Source organism: Jatropha curcas, chromosome 10 (assembly GCF_041381405.1).
Source record: "Jatropha curcas cultivar XTBG-Jc1 chromosome 10, XTBG_Jcur_1.0, whole genome shotgun sequence".
Lineage (NCBI taxonomy): Eukaryota > Viridiplantae > Streptophyta > Magnoliopsida > Malpighiales > Euphorbiaceae > Jatropha > Jatropha curcas.
In genome coordinates, this window is record NC_143160.1 from 8,121,367 (window position 1) to 8,140,127 (window position 18,761).

The 18,761-nt window shown below is 34.7% G+C and overlaps 3 protein-coding genes across 8 annotated transcripts; 2 read left to right on the top strand and 1 right to left on the bottom strand.

Moving 5' to 3' along the window:
• The first annotated feature begins 381 nt into the window (after positions 1-381).
• Positions 382-5,357, top strand: LOC105641966 (SLH domain protein). The gene is made up of 11 exons (XM_012226620.4): positions 382-804; positions 893-976; positions 1,063-1,212; positions 1,317-1,405; positions 1,890-1,978; positions 2,083-2,186; positions 2,270-2,369; positions 2,487-2,562; positions 2,692-2,806; positions 3,612-4,143; positions 4,827-5,357. The coding sequence occupies exons 1-11, from the start codon at positions 543-545 to the stop codon at positions 4,918-4,920; spliced, it is 1,695 nt and encodes a 564-aa protein (XP_012082010.1). The 5' UTR covers positions 382-542; the 3' UTR covers positions 4,921-5,357.
• Positions 5,358-6,234: 877 nt separating this feature from the next.
• Positions 6,235-13,059, top strand: CHUP1 (Hydroxyproline-rich glycoprotein family protein). Of its 4 annotated transcripts, XM_089715554.1 has the most exons (11): positions 6,243-6,386; positions 7,731-7,784; positions 7,957-8,175; positions 8,413-8,504; positions 8,648-9,400; positions 9,881-11,236; positions 11,338-11,469; positions 11,861-12,042; positions 12,181-12,292; positions 12,430-12,573; positions 12,784-13,059. In XM_089715554.1, the coding sequence occupies exons 3-11, from the start codon at positions 8,076-8,078 to the stop codon at positions 12,883-12,885; spliced, it is 2,973 nt and encodes a 990-aa protein (XP_089571680.1). In that variant the 5' UTR covers positions 6,243-6,386; positions 7,731-7,784; positions 7,957-8,075; the 3' UTR covers positions 12,886-13,059. The 4 variants fall into 4 exon arrangements, with proteins under 4 accessions (XP_037497081.1, XP_089571680.1, XP_037497080.1 ...); XM_037641153.2 differs by lacking the exon at positions 7,731-7,784 and having other exon boundaries at positions 6,235-6,386; XM_037641152.2 differs by lacking the exon at positions 6,243-6,386 and having other exon boundaries at positions 7,456-7,854.
• On the bottom strand, positions 12,886-16,428 carry LOC105641970 (P-loop containing nucleoside triphosphate hydrolases superfamily protein). Of its 3 annotated transcripts, none has more exons than XM_089715558.1 (7): positions 15,854-16,428; positions 15,125-15,268; positions 14,950-15,024; positions 14,656-14,849; positions 14,306-14,477; positions 13,805-14,224; positions 12,886-13,386 (listed from the first exon to the last, which is right to left on the bottom strand). In XM_089715558.1, the coding sequence occupies exons 1-7, from the start codon at positions 16,184-16,186 to the stop codon at positions 13,375-13,377; spliced, it is 1,350 nt and encodes a 449-aa protein (XP_089571684.1). In that variant the 5' UTR covers positions 16,187-16,428; the 3' UTR covers positions 12,886-13,374. The 3 variants fall into 3 exon arrangements, with proteins under 3 accessions (XP_089571684.1, XP_089571682.1, XP_089571683.1); XM_089715556.1 differs by having other exon boundaries at positions 12,886-13,391; positions 15,854-16,425; XM_089715557.1 differs by having other exon boundaries at positions 12,886-13,391; positions 15,944-16,422.
• Positions 16,429-18,761: the final 2,333 nt, after the last annotated feature.

The following is an 18,761-nucleotide window of genomic DNA, read 5'->3' on the forward strand; positions in this document are numbered from 1 at the left end:
TTAATTTGCATCAACCTTTCCTGGTTGTTGTTTATGTTTCTTTTTCTACTAAAAAAGGTTTCCCAATTGACATAACATTAAAAAAAATGCTGAACTTTGGTAAATCCTATGCTGTCTTCAGGAGTAGCCGGTTCGGTGATTGAATTCGCAGTTATGATTAGCTGGTCCTTAAAATTTTGGTCCGATTATAATATAATCTGTTTCAAACTGGTTTTGATTTTGACAAAGAACTCGTGGGTTCAACATTCGATTTGATTCGGTTTTTTATTTTTTTTTATTTTTTTATTTTTTTATTTCTTGGAAGAAGGTTTGGAACAGACCATAAATAAAATAGCGATGGGATAATAATATTTGTCAGCGAAACAAAACAAAAACAAAACAAAACAAAACGCAAACTTAATCACGGTGTATCTCACCAAAAACAAAGCAAAACGACACAAACCGAAGCATCTCAACTCAATTTGCTTCGCTATACACACAGCAATCTTCAATGCTTTGATTATTTGATCATTTCACTTTCCTAGAAAATAAACATAGAGAAAATGTGTTCTTCGTCTACTTCACCTCCATATTCTCTCTTCCTTCGAACCAGTTGTACTCGCTCTCTCACAGGACACCGTAATCTCTCCATTTTAACTTCTCCACACTCCATTCTTAGATCCAAAAGCCCTAGACTTCTTCGCCTTTCGGCTTCACTAACCGACAACCACCGCGATTTCTCTTGGTTCTCACCTGGACAGTCCCACGACAGCTGTAATGGTTGGGCTATTGTTGAATCGCCTAGACCGAGTTATAAGAAGAAAGGTCTTACCATTGCATAAATCTAATAATTCGATGACCAATTGAAATTTGAAGTTTTTTTTTTTTTTTATCTCTGTTTTATTGACTGTAGGTTTCTCTACAATTCTAATTGTTGGTGGGACTTGTGTTGCTGCTATTGTTACTTCCATTGCCTACTTCTCCCTTTATAGAAAAGGTAATAGTGGCATGGAAAGTGTTTGTTTGATGAAATTGGTCATTGGATTTTAATAATTGAAGTGCATTGATATCGTACTTCTACAGATTTTAAGTTGCAATTTCATAATCCTTTGCGGGCTTTGCATGGGATGATAAGTCCAATTGATGGCAAAGTAGATAAAATTGAAGCTAAGGATTCGATTACAGGAATTTCTGAAGAAAATGCAATCACTTCTGAAGAAACTGTAACTTCAGGTCCTTACTTCTATTTTTCATGTTGTAGAGAAGGCAAACGGAATGAACCCCTTTGAACATTTTGCCTATGCGTCTTGAATATTTTTGTTTTTCTTGTGCTTCAGTATCTACACAAAAGCTTAAGCAAGTAAAAGTGTCAGTTCCTGTGGATCCTTCTCAACTGGAAGCTCTATCCATTTTGAAGAAACTTAAGGTTTGTTTTTTAGAAGCCTTTTTCTACGATTAGAGTCTTATTTTCTTTGTTAACCAGAGATCAATAATGCATATAATTTGCAGCTAAAATTTTTCATGACTGTAAAAGTTTTTATGACCATACATAATAACTTGTTTCTTTTGCTTCTTCATATCTTTTTACTTTCAAGGCTTAAAAAGTAAAAGTGAGATATGTAAGGCATGCTGTCAAAATTCGGAATTAATTACTATTAGTACCTGCACTCTTAAGTAGATACCATTTACTGTGAGTTCTCTTGTTCTAGCTGTTCTTGATTATCATTGTGTTAACTTTTGGTTCTGATAATTAATGATTTGTATTTGTTTAAATTCAAATTCTGTAACTTTGTTGCAGCCCCCTCCCTCTCGTCTTTTTCTCATCTAGCTGTGAAATTGTATATTAATGTGAATGGAGGTTTTGGTCCAGTTCTGTGCATGAATATCTCAATTTTAATTAAGATATACAGATAATTGAAGATGATGTAAGGGCTGATGAATTGTGCGCTAGAAGGGAATATGCAAGGTGGTTAGTCTGCCTGAATTCAGTATTGGAAAGGTACTAACTGGTCCACATTGTGGAAATCTTGTGAAACTAAAATATATTTAGTAGTTTGAATGTTTTTTGCCACTCAGTATCTCACAATGTATGTTCGTTTCTAGGAATCCGAAGCATAGAATTGTTCCATCTACATTACTTTCTGGTTCTGTAGTTGCTGCATTTGATGATGTGGGTGTTGAAGATCCTGATTTTTATTCCATTCAAGGTAAAGCTTACTTTTAAATATTTGCTATTTTAAGGTTGTCTCTGCTATAAAGGTTCCATGTCTGTTTCTGGGTTGCCAAACAGCTCTTGCAGAAGCTGGTGTCATACCCAGCAAGATATTAGGGACCAATTGCTGTTCGGACACCTCAAAAGTAGATGGAAGCTTCTTCTTTCACCCTGAGAGGTATGGATATATACTAACCTGTGGACTTTTTTCCTCCTAGCATTTGAGGTTTCCATTTAAATCTTCATTATACTATTTGAAGAACAGATATTCTACTTTTCCATTTTGGTGCGGTAGGTTTATTTCTCGGCAGGATTTGATCAACTGGAAAGCTCAGTTAGAGTATCAATTCATGCCTGGAATAACAGAACAGGTAAAATATATTTCAAATACATGGTTCATAATTTGTTAAGTTGATTAAAAGGCAAAATGTTTTTCAGAAAAAAAGGAACTATCAGTAGCCTTTCATAGCCTTTTAAAACCTGACTTGTATACAGTCCAGATGTCAAAAACAAAAGTAGATTATATGGATGTGAAGGAGGTCAGTTCGGATGCATCACCGGAGCTCCTTAGTGACATGTTGGCTGGGAAGAAGAGCATAATCAGAAAAGTTTTTGGTATTTTGCCCTCCTCTATTATCCTCCTTTTTCTTTTCCTAAAATCTGGTCACATTAAAATTAGAGCTATTGTGGCCTTTTTTAAAGCTTATAGTGCTGTTATAGGTTATGTTTCAGAAAAGATCCAACGTATTCTTGTCTTGTTTTATACATATACTACTACCAAATATAGAGGTAATCCACTACCAGAGTGCATTTAATTTAGATGCTCCATAAGAAAGATTTGACTGCTGAATGATTAGGCAGTTTGTTTTTTGTTTTTTGTTTTTTTTTTTTTTTTTTTAAACTTTCAAATTCCTTTCACTTTCATAGGAATACAATTCAAGATTTCAAAGTTTGAAGAAACTTATTTTCTTCCAAAAAGTTTGTATATTGAAGGATGGAAAATATGAAAATAAGAGCTTCTGTTTGTTGCCAGGAGTGAGTGTGAATTTATATCAATGGTACTCATGGCTTGTACTTCCAAACAAAATATGAGTAGGATAGCTGTTTTAGACAAGAAAATAAAGATTGTAATTATGCCTGAAGTAAATGCAAAATTAGAGTACTTTGGACCCCTCAATAATTAAAAACAAAGTTAAGCAGACTCTTTATTTTCTTTGCGCTAACAGCATTGTCAGATTGCAGATAAATTAATTCACAGATTATTGAGTGGATCATGGCTATGCATTCATTTATCATTCTTTTAAAATCATGGGCTCGTGGTATTTTCTTAAGAGGGGAAGTCAAGGAAATTCAGATGCACAATTTTCATGCCAGTAAGTCACGCATGAAATTGATAATTCCCGTGTTTAAATTTGTTCAGGACAAAGTAGGCGGTTTCAACCGAATAAACCTGTGACAAAGGCACAAGCTGCAGTTGCTCTGACAAGTGGCCGGATGGCGGAAGCAGTTTATAATGAAATATTAAGACTAGAAGCTGAGAATTCTTCAAGGCAAGTTGCGATGGAGGAAATAAGGTCTGAGTTACTTGAAAAAGGAGATATAGAGAGGTTTTGGAATGAGAAGATGAATGAAGAAAGGACCCGTGCGTTTGAGGTCCAGAAACTTTATGTTGCTGCTTTACATGATTTGGAGCATGAGAAAACTGTTCAGGTGAAAGATTTAGCAGAGCATTTCAAGGAGAAGGCAGCAATGGAATGTCAGAGGCATCTGCTTCTTAGTCTGAAGGAAGAGGTTGATGAGATGTCAGAAAGGCTTGCTTCTGAGAGGGCTGTGTATGTTGCTGAGCAAAGTAATCTACAGGAATTGCTTGGTGAACTACAGAACAAGCAGGATGCGATTCTTGATTCAAAATCTGTACTAGAAGCTGAAATAGAAGCTATTCGAATTCTAAGGTAAATATAATAATGGCCATTTGAACATCATTGCATTCAGTTGCAAACTTGATCTAGTAATTGCTGGACTATAGTTGCTAATATGAAAGATGGATAATCCTACAACTAGATATGTCAACATCATTAGTGTCATTGATTTTATTGTTCATTTGAAATTTGCTATTTCTGTTTGCATCAAAAGTTATAATCTTTTTGATGAATTGAAAATGTGCTTCTTCTTTATGGTTCATTTATTTTACATGGTTTCATTAATTAAATTTAGGACATAAACTTGTGCTAAATGAATATTTTCCTATGTTTCTTTTTGAAATATACCTTTGCTTAAACTGTGAAGTTGGTTGAGCAAAGTTTACAATTAGTTAGGACCTGAAGAGAGAGTGCTGCATAGATTCATAAGCTGGAGATTTGGTGATCTAGTTATTGATATCCTTTCTGCTTTCAAAGATGAAGCATACTGTAGAACATACTGGCAGTATGACTCAGCCGAAGTTTACTAGTTTACCAAGAGACACAATGTTAATTGATAATCTATATTTCTCTGTTTTGAAGAATTCTTTAGTTTAAGCTATTCTTCTCTGGAATAATAGACAACTGAATTTTGTTGAGACTTGAAATATGTTGGTTTCATGTGATTAAAATTTATCATTGGTATGTAATCTAATTATTGGAGGCAATCAATGCAGATCTTGGGTAGAGGATGAAGCTAGGAAATGCCAAGCCCGTGCTAAAGTTCTCGAGGAGGTTGGACGAAGGTGGAAATGGGACAATCAAGCCTGAAAATAATAGTGTATCCTAGTGGAGATCATCCAATAATTACCCGATATATTTCTCTTTCAGCGGAGGGCTATGTAAAAAACCATGGTTAAAATGTAATGTGAATCAGGCGTTTTTGGTCTTTTATAATTTTTTGTAATGTATCGATTGTGATGTCATTCCTTCTGGATTAATTAAGCAATTAGAGAATCAATGAGATTCCGGCTGGATGATGAGGATCTTCATCTTGGCTGCTGTGATTCTGTTCAGTTGCAACCAGCCTGGAAATGCTTAATGAAGGGTTACAACAGTTACCTGAAGTGATAAATAAGTCAATTTTCCTGATCCTATATGGTCTCTTTGTTGCAGACCAGGTTCTCTTACATTTTGTGGATAATTGTGTAATGAATTTTCTATCAACTGAGATGGACGAATGCACAGAGTTTGTCGAGTTTGATCTAGTTTTTATGATTTGTTTTCTTCAATTTTGATAGATTACAACATTTTCACACTCAGAGTGCATGAGTTAAATAAGTTATTCGGATGTCTCTGTCCCCGAATATAGCAACTTACCTTGATCCTTGTCTAAAAGATTAGACTTCATCCATTTCAGACAGCAAAAGTCAAAACTCTCCACCTTTGAAGCACTATGAGACCACCAGTTTAGGACCATTAATAATGTTACAGCAGAAAGTGTCATGCAAAGCCTTTGAGTCGAAGATTAAGCAAAGGATTGCGACCAGAAACTTCTCTGGACGGTAAAAAGCTATAATTATACATAGAAAATGTTGATCTGTTTCCAAGAACTTTCCTGGCTTTTCCATTGTCTATGCCTGGGATGTGGTCTAGTTAATTTTTTTATTTATGTGTATATGTAAATAATATTTTTAATTTGGTGAGTTCAGAGATGAATTATCCCTTTTAATTTGGTGAATACTATTAAAGATTAAAGTTTTATTATAATTATGAAAAACTTTTAATAATCTCGACTACTTCGATAATTAAATTATTTTCTTTTTTTTCCATAGTTACATGATAGGAATGATGGAGAGGGTAAAACACGAAATCAAGTGGCTCATGCAATTACATGAGTAGTTTACCACTGAGTTGTAGTGCATTTCCGCGGAAACTATCTAAATTACGTTTAATTTGCAATTAATGTAATAATTAGCATTGTTAATTTTGTCGTAAGGAAATTTGTCTGTTTCTTGAATAATTTTGAGTAACTAAAGCATCAACATGCAGTGAAGGGCAAATTAGTAATTTAAGAAAGTCAAGAATGCTTTCTTGTGTTTGATTCATTTGATTATAAACCCAAAGCTTTCAAAAATTGTCATTGCCGCCCAGGCAATTGGGGCTGCAGTTTACTTCCTTTCTCTATCCAAAACTTGCTATTCTGGTTCTTCTGCTTCTTCTTCCTCCTCTTTCGGAGATGATTAATCGTCAAATTGAAGCTTCTCTCTCGCGTAACTTCAGCTATTCACGGTTAGGTATGCATTTTAGCTTGCCCCTACACTTAGATTTTTTGCTCTGTGAATGTAGACAATATTAATGTTTTCTGTTGAATAGTAAAAAGTATCACAAATTATGAGAAGCCCATAGCCATTGGATTTGTTTGAGATTTGGATAATACTTTGGCTGCTACTGGGGACAGTGGAGACCACTAAATTTAAGACCCAGAAAAGGATTTTTTTTTTTTTTTTTTGTTGAAATTCCCTTCATGTATAAATAATATCTGTATATTATTTCTTTTTGACAAGTTTGCACCAACAAATTCCTCGGCCAAACGGATATTTGATATGGTGATGAGGGCTTCTGTCAAAGTTGTCAGCTTTCAACTTTGCCAGGTCATTCTCTGGATTTCATTATGTTTCAGTTTTTGTGGAATTTCATTCAAGAGAGAAAGAAGACATTAACACATGAACTTTATGAAGTAAATCGAAAAGTTATTTACAGAGGATAAATTCTAGAAACAAATGCCAAAAAAAAAAAAAAAAAAAAAAAAAAAAAAGGCAACATGTGATTTTGGCAGTGAATCACTAAAAGTTTGGTGTGCTTTGTATATGCTTGGCTTGCATCTTACAAATGCTTCAGTCCATTAAGCAAACAACCCAGAATTAAATCTCAGCCTTATCTTACCTCATCTTTATCTTTGTATCAAAATTCATGTACTTTCTATACTAAATTGTGTTGTAATGCCAAAAAGAAACTGGACCCACCTTAATAATTGGTCCTTGGTCCTTGTATTGAGCCCTTCTAATCAAGATTTACTCTGTGGGTCCTTTGCAAACATCCAATGGCTATGAATGGCACTATTATCTGAGGTAGAATTATTTGTTTACTTATTTAATTTTTTGAGAGAGCGACTTAATTATTTAATCTGTAACCTTTAATCAAAGATTTAGATATCAAGAAAATGATAAGGTCAATCAGACGGTTGAGCTGTGAAAAACTTGGCATTAATTTTATCAGGTAAGGCACCCAAAAATTAGCTACCCGGAACAGCCAGCGAAATTTCATTTATTGCGAGATATAAGAGACCAGAAAGTTCTCATTACCCCTTTTAGTTAATGGTTTTTATTTTGATACATAGCTTGCACAAGATACCAAGACTGCCACATTTTTGCTCAAATTTGCTGTTACTACTGTCTCTTTCAGTCTTTTTTTCTGTAACTATATGCATTACTTTGAAAGGAAATGGAAATATGTCAGACCTACCCACTTTGTTTCTTGTAAATTGTCAAAATATTTTTGAAGCAAAACTGGCCACTAGTTACATTGGTGGCTCCTGTAGCTCTTAGCATGATAATTTGTGTTGGAATTTTGCTTATCAGGAACTCTTTGTTGGTAAGCAAGCCTGTCCTTGAAAGGTCTGTAAAGCTGATAAGGTGATAATGCAGACATTTTATGGAAATATTAATAGCTCAATATAGCCATTGTATTTGCACACGATTACAGGTTTTATTATCTGGCGTTTATATAGAATTCTACTAGGATTTCCTATAATCTCTCTTTTGGATGTTGGAGATTCTACAACTAAAGCTCTTAGTGTATTTCCAGGCCGGTGATGGCTCGAATACTCGGTTATGGAGTTAGGAAGAAATGGATAAAGTGTTTTGGAGTTTATTTGTATCAATAAATGAATGGAAGGTTAAGATTCTGCTATCAACAATACCTACATGATAGTCAGAGTAGGCTTCCTGGTTGCTGCTTCAATTGCAGCCTATTCAGTTAAGCAGCTTAATATCCGATCATCCACTCGTCAAGTCAAGCCTTCAGGTAATAAATTCCATTAGTTCTATTCATCAATTTTTTGGTTGTTTGCTCAGATTCATACTTTTATCAGTGCCGTGAATATCTCATATTTTGTTTATTTTGTTTTTCACATGTGAGAACATGGCTTAAAAGGTCTATGTAAATGGCATATTTTATACCAAAGGATTCTTTATATTTGTTTTGTGATGTTTACTTCGTTTTGCAAATGTTTATGATTGGGCTGGTGAAATTGATAATCAGAAAATGGTGAAGCAAGTGCTGAGGATAATCGAATCAAGGGGAAAGACAAGGAGCACTTTACATATTCTGATGATAGACTCAAAAATAAGGATGTAAGTACATGCACAAAAACAGATAGCAATCTCATTTTTTTACCTCATGCCTGGGCTGCTAATCAACATAAACTATTTCTCCAGAAAGATTAGATGCATTTTTCATTGCTTTTTCTCTAAATTAATGTGCAATAAAATTACAGGGGGAGGAAGAAGAAGAGGAAGAAGAGGTCAAACTGATAAGTAGTGTATTTAACCAGTCTCGTGGTATTGCTCCTGACACTGAAGATGAAGATCTTTTACCTGAATTTGAAGATCTTCTTTCTGGGGAGATTGAATATCCATTACCTGGAGACAAGATTGACAAGACAGAGAAAGCCAAAATTTATGAAAGCGAGATGGCAAGCAATGCAAGTGAATTGGAACGTTTGCGCAACCTAGTAAAGGAATTGGAGGAAAGAGAGGTTAAACTTGAAGGCGAATTGCTTGAGTACTACGGATTAAAGGAGCAAGAATCAGACATAACCGAATTACAAAGGCAGCTCAAGATCAAGACAGTTGAGATTGACATGTTGAATATTACTATTAACTCCTTGCAAGCTGAGAGGAAGAAGCTTCAAGAAGAAATTGCACAAGGTGCATCGGCCAAGAAGGAATTGGAGGTGGCACGGAACAAATTAAAGGAGCTGCAGAGGCAAATTCAGCTAGATGCTAACCAGACAAAAGGCCAATTGTTGTTGCTTAAACAGCAAGTGTCTGGTCTTCAGTCTAAAGAGGAAGAAGCCATCAAGAAAGATCTTGAGCTTGAGAAGAAACTGAAGGCTGTGAAGGAGTTAGAGGTGGAAGTTGTGGAACTTAGGAGGAAGAATAAAGAGCTTCAGATTGAAAAGAGGGAGTTGACTGTTAAGCTGGATGCTGCTCAAGCTAATATAGTAGCCCTTTCCAATATGACAGAGGTAAGAGCCATATTGCTCATTGTTCATATTACTCATATGCATTTTTCTTTTCTGACTGTCCATATTCTCTGGGGTTTAACTTGTTTGTTTGCTGTTATTTATGGTGTTCTATTCTTTTAAGCTATTACTTCCTTAATGAGTAGATAGATTATTATTATGGAGCCTTAAGGACCATTTAAACATCCATGATATATTTGAATTGCATTCTTCTTATTTGCTTTTGTAGTTTACATCTATTATTATGGTGTCTATAGCATTTCTCATTTCTCAACATACCTAGTTTCACTAATATAGTGTATGCAAAGATGAATCATGCCAAACTGATTGTAGATAGCAAGGAAATACTGATCTACAGAATGTAGTTTGACAAATGAACGAATGTCATAACCAGTAAAATATAGCTTAAATATTTTACCTGTGTGCTCGTATATGTGATTGGTTAAACTTCTTGCTATATACTTCCTTTTCATGATGCTGCAGAATGAAATGGTTGCCAAGGCAAGGGAGGAGGTAAATAATTTAAAGCATGCTAATGAAGATCTATCAAAGCAAGTGGAAGGACTTCAAATGAACAGGTTTAGTGAAGTTGAAGAACTAGTGTACCTTCGTTGGGTCAATGCATGCTTGAGGTATGAGCTCCGGAACTACCAAGTACCTCCAGGAAAAATTTCAGCACGTGATCTCAACAAAAATCTGAGCCCCAAGTCCCAAGAGAGGGCTAAACAACTAATGTTAGACTATGCAGGATCAGAACGTGGACAAGGAGACACAGATCTTGAAAGCAACTTTTCTCACCCATCTTCTCCTGGAAGTGAGGAATTTGACAATGCTTCCATTGATAGCTCTGCTAGCAGATACAGTAGTCTCAGTAAGAAAACCAGTTTGATTCAAAAACTCAAGAAATGGGGCAAAAGCAAAGATGATTTGAGTGCTCTTTCATCCCCGTCCAGATCTTTTTCTGGAGGCTCTCCAAGAAACCTTCGACCCAGGGGTCCACTGGAAGCCTTGATGTTGAGGAATGCTGGTGAAACTGTAGCTATCACTTCATTTGGGAAGGCAGAGCAAGATATACCTGATTCTCCTGAAACTCCTTCAAATCTTCCACATATAAGAACACAGGTTTCCGCTGGTGGCTCTCTAAATTCTGTTGCTTCATCATTCCAATTAATGTCTAAATCAGTTGAAGGGGTTCTTGATGAGAAGTATCCTGCCTATAAAGACCGGCATAAGTTGGCCTTGGAGAGGGAGAAGCAAATTAAAGAGAAGGCAGAGCAAGCAAGAGTGGCAAGGTTTGGGGACAATTCAAATTTTGATTCCAGAGCTAAGGGTGGGAGAGATAAGTCTGTAAGCTTGCCATCACAGCTTGCTCAAATAAAAGAGAAACCTGTTGTTTATGGTGATTCAAATGACCAATCTAATGATGCTAAGACTGTTGATTCTCAAACAATAAGCAAGATGAAGCTTGCTGAATTTGAGAAGAGGCCTCCTAGGCAGCCTAGGCCACCTCCTAAACCATCTGGTGTTGCTCCAGTTGGTGCAAATACCACTCCTTCAAGTGGAGTGCCGCCACCACCTCCTCCACCAGGTGCACCACTACCACCACCACCACTGGGTGGACCACCTCGTCCTCCTCCTCCACCTGGAAGCTTGCCAAGAGGGGCAGGAAGTGGTGATAAAGTTCACAGAGCTCCTGAACTAGTTGAATTCTATCAGACATTGATGAAACGAGAAGCAAAGAAGGATACACCATCTTTGATTTCTTCAACATCTAATGCATCTGATGCTAGGAGCAACATGATTGGGGAGATTGAGAACAGATCATCATTCCTCTTAGCTGTGTGTTAACTTTTTCCCCTTTTTCATTTATCTTTTCATCTGTCACATCAAATATAGGTTTCACTACTCAAATTTAATGATGCAAACTTTTTGGCATACAGGTAAAAGCTGATGTAGAAACTCAAGGAGATTTTGTTCAGTCATTGGCAACTGAAGTTCGAGCAGCTTCCTTTACAAACATAGATGATTTGGTGGCCTTTGTAAATTGGCTGGATGAGGAACTCTCCTTCTTGGTATGCCCTAAACTTCTTGCTGGATAGAATATGCAAATAATCTGCCTGAGGCAATGACTGCTTAAAATTAGAAAAGGGACCTGCTTTTTGATTCAAGAGCAAAGATATATTTGTTAAATATGGAAGATATAGTTTGCCACAATTAGTTCATCATGGCCTTTCCTTATATGGTTCTCAACGATGAATTCTTCTGTTTTTTTGGCATTGCCATTTAACAATGACTAATTAGCGAAAATCTATGAACTTGTTTTCCCCTTTCCTTTAACCAACGTTTTGGAGGCATAGAACAAAGTTCAATTTTCAAATGATTCTGGATGATCATTTCTTTAGCAAATAAATATATTCTCAGAAAGTTTCTGATCTGTTCCTTTTTTTTGTTGTATTTGATTAGGTTGATGAACGGGCAGTTCTCAAGCACTTTGATTGGCCTGAAAGTAAAGCTGATGCATTAAGAGAAGCAGCTTTTGAATATCAGGACCTGGTGAAATTACAAAAGCAGGTCTCCTCTTTTGTTGATGATCCCAGCCTCTCATGGGAAGCTGCTTTGAAAAAGATGTACAAATTGCTTGAGAAGTAAGTAAAGAACATCCATTATCATCAAATTGGTATATTAGTTTGGCCTGATATTTTCTACTGTAAACAGGAGATAATTCATTTTGTTGAATTTCTTGATTTGCTATCTTATTTTTATCCTTTTGACCCTTTTTCCAGAGTGGAAAATAGCGTATACGCACTATTACGTACAAGGGACATGGCTGTTTCAAGATACAGGGAGTTTGGGATTCCAGTTGACTGGCTATTAGATTCAGGAGTTGTTGGCAAGGTATGGTTCAAAATGAAAGACGTTATTTTTTTAAAATGCAGATTTGGTTCTGTTGGCATTGAGCAACCACTTCCAAAGGAGTACTTTGATAAGTGTGACGCTAAGTTTGCTCATACAATGCCATTGTTGTTTTGCAGATTAAGCTCTCATCTGTTCAGTTGGCCAAGAAGTACATGAAACGTGTAGCATCGGAGCTTGACGCAATGAGTGGGCCTGAGAAGGAACCACAGAGAGAGTTTTTGCTTCTGCAAGGCGTTCGTTTTGCTTTCCGAGTTCACCAGGTATACTTTGTCCCATCATTTGACTGATATATTACTAGATTTCGATGCTTTAGTGCAAATCATCCTGTCAGAGCCAGCAGTACAGCACACCTATGGTGCTGCTGTCATTTTCTTTGATAAGATTGCATATAAAGTCAAACCTTATAACTTCAAAATCTTTAATTTCCTGATAAATGTGAAAATTTGTTGTTGGCCTGGATCTATTTGCAGTTTGCCGGAGGCTTCGATGCAGAGAGCATGAAGACTTTCGAAGATTTGAGGAGCCGTGTACATGCAGCAACAGGAGAGGACAATAAGCTAGAAGGATCGTAATTCTTTTTTTTTTTTTTTTGGTGGATTTTCTGTTGTATATTTTGTCTTCTCAATTACGTGTTTTCATAGAACAGTGTATATATTCTGATACACTTATAATCAGTCCAGTTAAACCTGAAAGAAAAGGAAAAGCTAGAAGGAATACAATTTGATAACAGGTTTAGATGCTCCAAAGGAATTTTGCATCATCAAAATTGGCTTCTATCTTATTATATTTCAGGGCTACCAGTACACAAAACTGGAATAATGTGTTGATAGAAAAACCACAGCAAATATATATATATATATATATATATATTCCAAAGGGCGAATGAGCCACAAGTCCAAAACCAATAAGTACTATTCCTTGAATTACATAATTAAATCATATCGCGCTATCGCATTGTGATTATAAGGCTTCTGTCGACAAATTTTGCACCCCCCACCTTACCTTGAATTTTCGGCGGCAAACAAATTACACGTCTCTGGTCTCCTGCTTCCACCAACAACTCAGACCCTCCTCTGTACTGCATTCATTGGACAACAAGTGTTGCAATCAAGTTAAATTCCTTAAAAAGCATTCCTTCCACTAAACCGCACTAAACCGGTAAAAGAGGAAAAAGGGACGATGATGTTTAGCTACTGAACACCAAAACAACGAAATGCAGATGATCATATCAGCAACTTCAGCAAATTTTCAACACTATTATATGGTTTGGATCTATAAGGTTCATTTTCTTTACCTGTTTTATGATGACATGAAACTTAGAAAATTCTAATATTTGTGGAAGTGCAAAAATTCAATTTGGTCAACTAGCGAAAGCATTTCGAATAGACACACACTCTCCTACCAAACCTGTCTCAAATGCCATTGCAAAACCTTCTGAACTAGAAATAAAAAAATTTAAAAAAAGGGAAAAACTTAAGTGACTGGACATACTTGATATAGCTTGATCTCTGTCTTGTCAAAACCTGGCATAAAAAGGGTTATTGATTTTTTAGCTTCATCAAACTTCACTGGCGACGTGAAGTGCGCTCTGAGACTTTCTGATGGAGAGAAAAGAGCCCTTGCATCATGACCAACAGTGTTTAACACGATTGATTCCCAATCTAGTGGATGATCCATTGAGAAATTTGGTAGGAAAGCAAAAGGCAAAGGTGAAAAGTTGTTTTTGATTTGTTCCATTGATTTTGAATTCAAATGTGGAGAAGCAATTCCAATTGCACCAGAAATCTGAACGCCAGCTTGGATTGCACAGCCCCAGTAGCGTAGTGCGGAATTCACAGAGGTTGGACTTTTTGGATCCATTACGAGGTAGGAGCCAAATTTCCAAGGATCAGATAAGGCAGAGGATCCTCGCTGGGATATAATCAACAAAGAATCTGTCAAATTTGCATAGAAACTGACAACTGGCAAGTGAGAAGTGGAAATCACATTTACCTCCAACATCTTTTCCAAAATGTCCCATAGTTCTGCACTGATTTTACCATTCAACTGAGAATTCCCACCACTTAAATTCATTGCTTCATCAACAAGTCTCAGGAGTGAAGGCCCTGCCAGTCTCCCAATTTCAGTCTTTTCAGCCAAATTTCTCAGATATTTCAAGTACAACCTGAAATAATTGTGGTTGAACAGAGATGTTTTAATGTATTAGAATTAGAAATATAAATTCTTGGGTTCTCTCCTACAAGCTGGAGCTTTTAGGCTGAGTGGTTTCTAAACAGTCTGAGAGAGAGACGCACACAACAAACACATAAAAACGAGCGAGAGTCAGTCATTAATGCCTCAACCTTGCTTTACTAGGTCCACCTATCAATCGTAGAATTTCATCACTACTCAATCCATCATATATTACTATGTCAAATTTCTCCTTCTCGGCTTTTGCCTGGGTTATATTTGTTGCAAATTTGACAAGCCTCTCAATAGCAAATGCACCACAAATAGAATCCATTGCAGGTAGCACACCAAGCTCCTCCCCAACCACCTATTATTTGATTACAAGATAATGATTTCCATGGAAAAAATTCTATTTAATGCAAGTATACGACAACATAATAATATTAATAGAGCTATTACATACCTACCCCTTCAAGGAAACCTTGAGTCATCTTAAGTCGAGCATCTGCTTGCTTTAGTTGTTTCAGAGGCTCAAGAAGCATCTGCAAATGTCAAGAGTGTACTTAATGCAAAGACAAACCCTTTACAAGAAAAACTTTGAATTGCACATAAAACAGAAAATAGGAAGCTAAAAAAACATACTTTAGTGGTTTCTAATCTAACAGCTGAAAGGTTGTCATTGCACCAGACAGGAGTAGTTCCAATCTTACAGTTCAGAAGATACTCAGCAGAGGGATCTTGGGTCTGTACTACCAAGCATGTGCGATGTCCAGCCATTGCATAATGCTGACCAATCAGCATGTGACCAGACATAAAAGTTAATCTCCAGAGATGAATCTTGGTTAAAATGTATCTCAGATCAAGAAATTAAATTTAGTAAATTAAGTGCTAATTTCTGTTGCCCTAAAAGATGTCTATTGTCTAGGGTGAAGCAACCTTCAAAAGAAAACAAAAATAAATCTAGCTTAAAGAAAATAGGTTTATTTTCTCAAACCCATTAATCATAATTTTTTCATTCTTCTTCTTCTCCTTCTCCTTTTCTTTTCTTTTTTCATTTTTGGTGGTGGTGGTGGTGGTGTGGGGGTGGAGCTGTTAACCTTATAGAGTTATACTTAGCAAAGCTGGCCACAAATTTAGTTTGTCAAAAATCTCAACAGACTTACTAAGGCTTATGACAATGACCTCCAATCCCTTATGTTAGAATAACTCCAATAGCAACAAGCTTAACATGTAAAGTTTTTTCCCAAAAAAAAAAAAAAAAAGGATCAATCCCTTTAAATCACATTAACAGACTAAAATAAATCACTAAGAATTCGATATCAGAATGATATAGACAAATTGATAACATTCTTGACAAGAAAATATACCTACCCAAATCAATTTGAGCCCAAGAACCACACGCATTATTAGCCTCAGAATAATAGGAAGCAGAAATATACAAAAAATGAAAGATAGAAACACCTGAGCAGCGAAAATGGCGGAGGTGGTCTTGCCGGAGCCACCTTTGCCTAAAAAAGTGACCAACTTGGTTGATTTGGATGAAGAAAGATTGCTATCACTCGAACTCGAAGAAGCAGCTCTAATACGAAGAGCGAGAGCTGTAGCTGTTCTTTGGTCATGAATCTTGATGTTACGTTTCAAGAACTTGAAACCAGAATCTGGGTTTGCTAGAAGTAAAGGGAAAGAAGAAGAAGAAGAAGCCATTTATCTGCTGTTTGAATTGGGATTGGAGTGATTCTGAGTGGAGATTAAGATGTATGGGAAAGAATGGGAAGGTGTTAGTATTGTTAGTATTGTCGGGAATGGGATTGCATATTGGCTGTTAATTAGGCCAATCACATTTTCCTGCCTGCGGATGCAGTTGGGAAGTGCTTTTTGCTACTCCCTTGTATTTTGGGCTGTTTGAACGGTCTTTTTACGCTTGAACACTGCAAGGTCAAGGTGGAATACACAATTTTCCGACTTTAATTTTATCGTCCCTGAACTTTGTCAACGACTTAAAACTACACTTGAATTATAAATTTTAATATTATTACACACCTTTCATAATAAAAATAATAATTTTAAAATTTTTAATTTTTATATATAAAATATTGATTGATGTATAATGAACATAATTTTTATAACAATATTTTTCATATTTTTCAGTTATTTAATATCTATAACATTTTTTTAAAAAAAGTGTTTAATAGATTTAATTTTACAATTAAAAATATTTAATAAAATAATTTTGTAAATTAAAGTGCTTAAATTTTCATTTTAGTTTATTAAAATATTACTCGACTTATTTGACTAGTATTTTTGCTTTTTAATTATCATTAAAAGAAACAAAACATACAAATTTTAATTATTGATTAAGAAGACTTAAAGTTGTTTAAATTGTTTAGGGAAAAAAAAAAAAGTTCCTTGAATTTTAACTTCTTAAACTCTTATTGGGGTAATTATTTTTTTTTATTCAAATTAAGGTGTATATATATATATATATATATATATATATATATATATATTGTACAAAAGGAATAAGGTATTTTCAGGTTAATTTTTGAAAAAAATTCTAAAATTTTGCAAATATCATCTAATGATTTTTCCTTTTTTGAGAAACTATTTAAAAATTTGTAATTACTAGAATATTTAAAATTTAATTTAAATAAAATTTCATAATCTCCCATCAATATTTTTAATTATTTTTTAAATAATAGCACAAACAATAAAACTTAACATACCGATAATTCTTTTACGAAAAAACCAGATTGCTATCAAACTAATGAAAGCCCAATTGCAGAGGTTCTAAATCATATTGAAGCCCAGAACCATTCCAAAGGCTCCATTTTCGGTGATTGATGGGTTGACCATCAAAATAGTCATTCGGTGCAACCCGGGCTAATTGGTCTTTCAACTAATTCCCGAAGTAAAAAATCTCGATTTGGAGTAGTCTTCACCGTAAAAATTTTCACTCATTATATGATTTGAGAGGAGAGCTATCCCTTTTGTATAATGCTTTATATTGTTTCGTTATTAAATTGATAATTTTTTAAATAATTTAATTTTTTTTGAGTTTAAAATAATTTAGTTATTAAATTGTTTAAAATGATGCATATCTTGTAATAGTAGGAGGTTGTGTTTGTTGAGTAAAACGGAATGATTTAATATTTTAATTTCGCAAGTGTAGAATAATTATCCAATTTTCTTTTATTAGGATTTCTTTTAAAATTGTCATATCTTATTTATGATAGTTCGTTTTATATCTGGTCTCTAGGGGAAGGATTCTATTTTTCATGTGTTATTTGTATTGATTTGGAGTTTATTAACGAAATTCTAATATATTATCCTTAAGAAAATGAGAAAAAATAAAGAAAGAATTAATTTTTTTTATTCTATATAGTTGAAGTGGTGTCATTTTCAATTTGTGAACATCATAACTATTATTTTTCTCTCTTTTTAAAAAAAAAAAAAAAAAAAAAAAAAACACCACAATTTATTATTCAATATGAACATAGTTAAAAAATTGAACGTGTATCTTAATTAATTAGTATCAGCTCCCTTAATTTGATTAGCTAGGTAGCATATATCATTCCTTTATTATTTCTATCATTACATAATTGACAATAATCTCATATCCCTATCAACTTTTTCAAAACATTATTACCTACATATTAATTAGTAAAAAATCATGTATATTTATATATTTAATTAACTATATATCAAATAACTACTTGGTTGACATTGAAGCAAAGGATACATGAACCTAATTCTTTTCCTGTCCTATCATATGAATTTTGCATTGCTATCTAATAGATATCAAAAATTCCCTACTTAAAAAAAAAAAAAATGCATTATTGCTAATTAAGGACCCATTTGGATGACTGTGGCAGCTAATATTTGGCATTTCATCAACTCTTAATGCTTATTTTTGGGAGTTTTTATCTACTAATTACTAATTAAAATAATTTTTGAAATATTATTGTAATGTACAAGTAATTAAATCAGTCGGCCATTCCTTAATTTAATTAAAAAATATTTGTATAGAAGCTGGGTAGTTTAGGGTTGGTGAGAGGTCAAGAATCAACAAGGTTTTTCCATGTCGAGGATCTTAATTGCAAATTTGTCATATCTTATCCAATATATGCAAAATCCTAAAAGGGAATGCGACCATTTATCTTTAAATTTAGCTAAATAAAATAAAACCAATCGAAACTCTAAGCAACCTTCTCTTCAAGTTGTGGCCTCAACTCATGCCTTACCTTGCAAAAAACCCAAAATTTCTAGCTACTTAATTAAT